This window comes from Muntiacus reevesi, chromosome 2, assembly GCF_963930625.1.
Source record: "Muntiacus reevesi chromosome 2, mMunRee1.1, whole genome shotgun sequence".
In the NCBI taxonomy this organism is placed as follows: domain Eukaryota; kingdom Metazoa; phylum Chordata; class Mammalia; order Artiodactyla; family Cervidae; genus Muntiacus; species Muntiacus reevesi.
Genome location: NC_089250.1, coordinates 267,432,661 through 267,440,039, shown reverse-complemented (window position 1 = coordinate 267,440,039; position 7,379 = coordinate 267,432,661). Strand labels below are relative to the sequence as shown.

The 7,379-nt window shown below is 57.5% G+C and overlaps 2 protein-coding genes across 2 annotated transcripts; one reads left to right on the top strand and one right to left on the bottom strand.

Annotated features, from left to right (window-relative positions):
- Positions 1–324: 324 nt before the first annotated feature.
- On the bottom strand, positions 325–1,759 carry FGF21 (fibroblast growth factor 21). Its single transcript, XM_065920704.1, has 3 exons — positions 1,525–1,759; positions 1,300–1,403; positions 325–615 (listed from the first exon to the last, which is right to left on the bottom strand). The coding sequence occupies exons 1-3, from the start codon at positions 1,757–1,759 to the stop codon at positions 325–327; spliced, it is 630 nt and encodes a 209-aa protein (XP_065776776.1).
- Positions 1,760–4,203: 2,444 nt separating this feature from the next.
- Positions 4,204–6,956, top strand: FUT1 (fucosyltransferase 1 (H blood group)). The gene is made up of 2 exons (XM_065920703.1): positions 4,204–4,287; positions 4,833–6,956. Exon 2 carries the CDS (start codon positions 4,835–4,837, stop codon positions 5,903–5,905), a length of 1,071 nt encoding a protein of 356 aa, XP_065776775.1. The 5' UTR covers positions 4,204–4,287; positions 4,833–4,834; the 3' UTR covers positions 5,906–6,956.
- The last annotated feature ends 423 nt before the right edge of the window (positions 6,957–7,379 follow it).

The following is a 7,379-nucleotide window of genomic DNA, read 5'->3' as shown; positions in this document are numbered from 1 at the left end:
GGGGTGAGGGAAGAATAACAAATACTGTCCTGTCAAAGGGCACGGATAGTCCACAGCCTTTGGGGACGCCTTAGTGGAGCCAAACACTGAGGGTCGGCCGGGGAAGGGGCGCAAAAAGGCTGGGACCTTCCCACAGCGTGGCTGGCCATGGAGGGACAAGGAGAGACGCGGAAGCAGACTCCCATTTTCCCCCTCAAACCACACAAACTCACTCTGATCCTCCTCTCAGACTCTTTATTATCTCAAGTAAGAAAAATAAAAAAATAAATAAGATAAATAATGCAATAAATAAAGAGGAGACCCAGTAATACACAGCGGGCGTCTTCAGGAAATATAACTGGGGCTTCGGCCATACAAGGGTCCCACCATGCTCAGGGGATCCGAGGAGCCCACGTCGGGAGGCTCCGGGGCCAAGATCCCTGAAGGATCCGGGGGCGCCGGGGGCAGGCCGGGCAGCGGCAGGAAGCGAGCAGGTCCCCGCGGGGCCGGGTCCCGGTTGGACGAGCGCTGGGGCGGCAGGCGGAGCGGAAGGCCCAGGGTCTCCGACTGGTAGACGTTGTATCCGTCTTCAAGAAGCAGCTCCCGGAAGCTGCAGGCTTTGGGGTCAAACTGCAGCTGCGGGGATGAGTCAGATCAGAGATATGGGGATTCCGATACCCCCTTGCTCCTGCAGGACTCCAAGACCTATCCTCTCCCAGACTCAAGAGTCCAGCCCCCCCAGTCCCAGGACTGTTGGGGAGCTGGGGGAACCCCTTACTTTCTCAGCTGCATCTTCGAGGTCCCCCCAGCCCCTTCCTCCCGGACTCCAAACCACGGAGGCAGGTCCCTCCTTTACCCCTAGGTGGCGCTGCGAGGCCCACGCACTTCCCCGCCCCCCACTTCACAGAGAAGAATATTCCAGCCCAGGGATCAGGGGAGGCTCTCTAAGTTCTGGCAGGGGCATCTGGCTAGCACCCAAGGTCAGGTTCACTTTACAGGCCATCGATTCCCGGAGCGACCCTTCGCCCAGCATGAGCCAGGCCTGTGGGAACCGGTGTGGTCAGTCCAGGTTACGAGTCACAAGACTTGGCCTCCCGGGTCATTGACTTGGGGCCGGTGGTCGCCCTGCCAGAGCCTCCGTTTCTTCTTGTGAACGCTGATGACCACAGCGCCCTCCTCTGGGGATCCTGGCCAGGTTTGGGGCATGCGGAGAATGTCGAACCAAGCCTGACCAACATCAAAGGTGCAACCTAGTCCCTCAGATTGTGAGGATGGGGAGAGCAAGGGTGGAGGGCAAGGACGGGGATCTTGGAAACTCACCGATCCGTATAGCTTCCCATCTGGCCCCTGACATAGAAACCTGGATGTTTTAACTCCCAAGATCTGAATGATGCCTGGTTTCAGGGCTTTCAGCTCCAAGAGACCTGAGGGGAGAAAGTGGTCAGGGACTCAGGAGGCCTTTGCTCCTCCCCCAGACTCAGGAGTCCAGGCCCCAATTCCCTACTGCTTCAGGATCAAGCCCTATCTCCCCACACACATACTCACTTTCAGGGCTCTGGCGGGCTGCCCCCACCACTGTGCCATCGGCCCTGATCTCCAGGTGGGCCTCTGTCTCCTGGGCATCATCCGTGTAGAGGTACCGCTGGCGAACTTGGCCCCCAAACTGGAGGAGGGGGCTGGAGTCCGGAATGGGATGCGCCTGGCAGGTTCCTAGCAGAAGGACAGCCAGCACAGGGACCCGCAGTCCCAAGTGCTTGAACTTGGCCCCGTCCCAGCCCATCAGTGGCTCACGTCCTCAGGTGGGGTCTGGGGTCTGGGGTTTGAAGAGCTGAATGGTCTAGATCCTGTTTCAGAGCCCGATTGCCCCGGAGAGCAGGTTCTCAGATGGCTGCTCCAGTAGTCTGGGTCCCCTTGCACGTGGACTCACAGCTGACCGGACACCCAGATCTCTTGGGATGGATGCAGACACTCCAGAATTTATATCCAGACAGACCCGCCCCATCACCTTCCCGACGCCTGACCCGTGATATTTGACCCACTTGGCAGATGCTAGGATTCCACGGTGTCCAGGTCAACCTGGACGAATGATGCAATCGGGGGTCCTTCCAGCTGGGGGCCTGGCCTCCACTGTGTAAGGCACCAGGGGGATAGAAATCTAATGAACTGGGACCTGGGTGAAAGCAGCTAGAGGGCCCAGACTGTTTGGCCTGAGGGAGGAGGGAGCTGGGGTTTCAGACTCCTGGGTCTGGGGAAGGAAGGGTCTGGGGACCTTGACTCTGCAGATAGCAGGAAGGGAACAGGGACCCGCCTTTCTGGCTAACTGAGGAGATTGTGCCCCACAACTGGAATTTCCGCATCTCACCTGAAGTTCTGGGTTTTCTGAGGTCTGCTGATCATCAGGAAAGCAGCTAGCCCCACAGGATCAAAGCGTCCTCCTCAAGCAAACAGGTGTCATGATCTGGGAGTTACAAGACAAGCTCCTGAGTAACTGCATCCCAGGCATTCATGCCCCGAAACATCCCAGCTTCCTCCTCCTCCTGGGTCCTGATGCAATCCTGATGTTTCTTTCACCACAGACGCTACCCAGGATCAGACAGGTGCCCTCAAAATAGCCTGGGGAAGCGGGGGGTGGGTAGGGGTGGGGTGCGATGGTGACTCTTTGACTCGGAGTTGGCAAATGACTCAGGCTGCTCAGGGAGAAGTTAGACCCAAGATCCCAAGGGGGATGAGGGGGTGAGCAATTTCCTGGAACCGAAGGGTGCAAGGTCTATGGTAAAGACCACTTCCCAGGTGGCTCCGTGGTAAAGAATTGGCCTGCCAATGCAGGAGATGCAAGAGATTCGGGTTCGATCCCTGGGTTGGGCAGATTCCCTGGAGGAGGAAACGGCAACCCACTCCAGTATTCTTGCCTGGGAGGTCCCAAGGACAGAGGAGCCTGGCGGGCTGCAGTCCATGGGGTCGCACACGACTCAGCAACTGAGCAACAGCAACAAGGGTACTAGAGTCTGATCACCTGATCTGAATGAGGGGGTGACTGGAGGGCCCAGATTTCTCAGTCTGAGGAGAGGCTGGGGGCTGGGGAGTCCTGGATCTGGAGAAATTATGATCACATCCTGGAGAGTCAAGTCCAATCCCTGGGTCTTTGATTTCTTGAATGTCGATAGTCAGACCGCTCGGGCCACGGGTGGGATGTGCGCGGGTGGGGAGCAACAGTCGACAGGGGAAAAGGTTTCAGGTCTGCAGGAAGAGCCCAGCGTTTTTTCCTTGAAGAGGCCTGCTGCGACCTCTGAGGCAGGCAGGGAGGAGAAACTCTATTCTATTTCTGCTTTCTCCGTTCTTGACCTCAGGAGAGGCGGGACGTGCCCTTCTAGAAAGTAGAAAGTCAGGCGCTGCATACTAAGATTCCCTCGAAAGGACAACCTGGGACTCTGGAATTTGCGAGTGCAGGGGAGCGGGGGCGGGATCGGCGGCCCCTGGTGGGGCATGGGGACACGTTCGGGCCGGAGGTTCTCACGCCGGGATCCTGAGAGCTGGAGGAGGCTTTGCATCCGCGCGTGGAACAGCCTGGCGACCAGGTTCTCCACCCACGCACCCACCCCCACTCCCGGGGGAAGCACGCGGCAGGGGGCCGAGGATCGCGCTCGCCGCCAGCACCGGGATGCCCGGGTCAGCACCAGGCGCCCGGGAGTGGCCGGACTGGGAGCATCCAGGAACACAGGTTCACATCCAGGATGGTGAACGCAGACACCGGAGTGGAAGAGGGAGAAGTCGACGGACTGGAGCATCCGGATCCAGCTTGGCAGTTGCAAGCTAGATCACAGTGTCCACGAAAAGATGCGGCTGCTAGGGAGGCCAGGTAGGCTGCCTGGGCCTGGAGCGGGGGTTGGGTGGGGGGTGTGCGGAGCGGGCTGAGGCGAAGGTTCTCCGGGTCCCGGGAGGGCAGGGGGCGGGGGCTGCAGTTCCCAACCTGCCGAACCGGGCTCGGCGCCAGGGATGGGGCGGGGCGCTGCCTGTCTGAGCTACCTGCCGGGCCGGGGAAGGGAGAAGGCTGTGATTCTCGGAGCCGCGCCCACTCTCCTACCTCTCTCCTCCCGGAACCTTCGCAGCCAGTCGGGGGAGGAGGCGCGGAGAGGGAGGGCCGTCGTGTCTGGGAACCTGGAGTCCAGGTTTTCGAGGAGGGGGGTGGAGGGGGGCGGAGGTGGAGGGGGGCAGAGGTGGGCCCCCCGCGGGATGCGGTCTGCACTTGCAGCCGGAGCGCTCCATTCAAGCCCAAGCCGACTGTGGGTCCGCCACTCGCCAGGAGCTCAGGTGAGTGAGAAATGTGGATGCCTCGTACCCAGGAGTCGGGCCTTCAGTCCCAAGAGGGGCACCCCCAACCTCTAACCCCCTACGGCACCCGGGAGTCTCCTCCACCCCCGACCCCCCAACTCCTGCTCCTCCAGGAATCAAGGTCCTCCCCCATCCAGGCCTGGGTCTCCTGCCTCTCACATTCTACTTGATGGTCGCTTCCTGTCACCTCCGTGGTGGTCTCTGCCCCTCACACACAGGTACACCCAGAAAGGAGTTGGGGGCAACATTGCCCCACATCAGGGCACCCGAGACACTGAGATTCCCACATATGGGGACAAGCTGGTGGTTCCTGGGTCATTGTCATTTTGGAAACCACTAATTTTCACCATCTTCCATTGCTGGAAATTCCAAGCCCTTAGCTCTTCCTCACTCAGATCCAAGAGCCCTGATTCCTTTTACCCTCAAGCCCAGGAGTCCAAACTCATTGTTTCCTGGTTCCCTCAGCCCTCTCCTCTACTCTCTCAAGCTCTAATGTCTCCTCATCTACTCTTCTTGTCCAGCAGCCATGTGGGCTCCCAGCCACCGTCACCTCTGTCTGATCTTCCTGCTAGCCTGTGTTTTTGCCTGCGTCTTCGTCCTCCTCATCCACCACTACCTCTTTCACAGTGGCTTAGACCTGTCCCTGCTGTGTCCAGATCGTAGCCGGGTGACCTCCCCCGTGGCCATCCTCTGCCTGAACCCCAACACCACCTTTTCCTGTCCCAAGCATCCTACCTCTGTCTCAGGAACTTGGACTATCGACCCCAAAGGCCGGTTTGGGAACCAGATGGGGCAGTACGCCACGTTGCTGGCCCTGGCCCAGCTCAATGGCCGCCAGGCCTTCATCCAGCCCTCCATGCACGCCGTCCTGGCCCCCGTGTTCCGCATCACGCTGCCTGTGCTGGCGCCTGAGGTAGACAGACACGCTCCTTGGCAGGAGCTGGAGCTTCATGACTGGATGTCAGAGGAGTACACCCACTTGAAGGAGCCTTGGCTGAAGCTCACGGGCTTCCCCTGCTCCTGGACCTTCTTCCATCACCTCCGGGAGCAGATCCGCAGCGAGTTCACCCTGCACCAGCACCTGCGGCAGGAGGCCCAGCGCTCACTGAGTGGGCTCCGCCTCCCCCGCACCGGGGACCGCCCGAGCACCTTCGTGGGTGTCCACGTGCGCCGCGGGGACTACCTAGAGGTGATGCCCCTCCACTGGAAGGGTGTGGTGGGGGACCGCGCTTACCTCCAACAGGCTATGGACTGGTTCCGGGCCCGGCACGAAGCCCCCGTCTTTGTGGTCACTAGCAATGGCATGGAGTGGTGCCGGGAAAACATTGACACCTCCCGGGGGGATGTGATCTTCGCCGGAGACGGGCAGGAGGATGCGCCCGGCAAGGACTTTGCGCTGCTCACGCAGTGCAACCACACCATCATGACCATTGGCACCTTTGGCTTCTGGGCCGCCTACCTGGCTGGTGGAGACACCGTCTACCTGGCCAACTTCACCCTGCCTGATTCCAGCTTCCTGAAGATCTTTAAACCTGAGGCTGCCTTCCTGCCTGAGTGGGTGGGCATTAATGCTGACTTGTCTCCGCTCCAAATGTAGGCTGTCTTGAGGAACAGGGAGACTTTCTGAAATAGCCTGATCCATGTAAGTCTAACGGTATGCATCTCTGGAAGTCCAGAAGATTCTAGAGAAGCTTGTGGTCCTGCAGATGGTGGACACCTATTTCTAGAGTCATTCTAGTTGGCTAGACTTAGAAAAAAGGGGCATGGGTGTTTCCTGCCACTGCTGGAACATTCTAGAATCAATGGAAAACCTTTGCATGGTGGGTGGTGATGTCTGGAAAAGTTTGTGGCAGTTCTAGAAGGCACAGTGCCCACCTGTTCTTCCCAGGCCATAACCAGAGTACTTCTAGATCACTGCCCGCAGTAACAGGGAATTCACCATTCCAGTGTTGACCATCCTGGCCTTTTTTGAGAAGAGATAGTTCTCTTCTCTGGGTTAGCAGTGCTGAAGGAACTCATGGGTATTCTACAGCAAGCACCTACCAACTCCCCTTCTGTGGCTCTAGAATGATTCTAGAGGGGTGGGGAGATGTTTTCTAGAGAGCGTCAACTCTAATGCCTGTAAAGAGCCCTGCAGGGCCCTTCCAGAGGGTATGGGATTCTAGAATTCCAGGTAACCTCAGTGAAGAAGCTAACAAAGAGACAACCAGTAGGTCAACAGCTCACCACTGCTGGAAAGGTTGATGGAAGACAAACTTATCTGTAACTGAGACAGTGTGTGAGCAAAGCGGAACTTTACTTAACATTTCAGCCCCTGAAAAACCACAGATATGCTAAAGCATGAGATGGGAGCGGGGAGGGATGGTGCTAAATGCTGCAGCCTAAGGAGCACGGCTCTGCAAAAATCTCCGGACACTGTTGTTTTTTTTTTAAAAAAAACTCCAAAAATGTGCACACCTTGACTCCAAGTTCAGTTTGTGTCTGCCAACTAAGGAAGTTTCCTCCTCCATAGCTGGGCTGCTGGGGGTGATGGAGTCGATTTATTGAGGTGGCTAGTGGTAAAGAACCTGCTTGCCAATGCAGAAGATGCAGGAGACACTTGGGGTCCATCCCTGAGTCAGGAAGATCTCCTGGAGGAGGAAATTGCAACCCACTCCAGAATTCCATGAACAGAGGAGCCTGGCGGGCTACAGTTCATGGAGTCACAAAGAGTTGGACATGACGGAGTGACTGAGCACACACAGCATACCGCTGGCATAAGAGTGCCTTCTGGGCTTGCAGAAAACAGTGGGTATTGTGTCCCTTGCCAGCCACTCTCTGTCCCTGAATTCACAGAATCTCTAAGTCTGGCTTTGGACAAGTGAAGGATGAAAGAATCAGAAGGTATGCAGACTCCAGACTGGTCTCCAACCCAGGCAGGAGCACGGAGTCTGGACAAGAGGATGGGATTTTTTTTTTTTTTTTTTTTTTTTGGCTATACAGGACAGCATGGGGGACCTTAGTTCCTCAACTAGGGATGGAACCCCTGCATTTGAAGTTCAAAGTCTTAACCACTGGACCACCAGGGAAGT

What these genes read in the sequence shown, in the direction of transcription:
- FGF21 (XM_065920704.1), bottom strand. Translation starts at nt 1,759, where the DNA reads ATGGGCTGGGACGGGGCCAAGTTCAAGCACTTGGGACTGCGGGTCCCT. An exon ending in AGCCCGCCAGAGCCCTGAAA is followed by an intron (nt 1,404 to 1,524) that starts GTGAGTATGTGT and finishes TTCTCCCCTCAG; the next exon opens with GTCTCTTGGAGCTGAAAGCC. An exon ending in ATGGGAAGCTATACGGATCG is followed by an intron (nt 616 to 1,299) that starts GTGAGTTTCCAA and finishes TCATCCCCGCAG; the next exon opens with CTGCAGTTTGACCCCAAAGC.
- FUT1 (XM_065920703.1), top strand. Translation starts at nt 4,835, where the DNA reads ATGTGGGCTCCCAGCCACCGTCACCTCTGTCTGATCTTCCTGCTAGCC.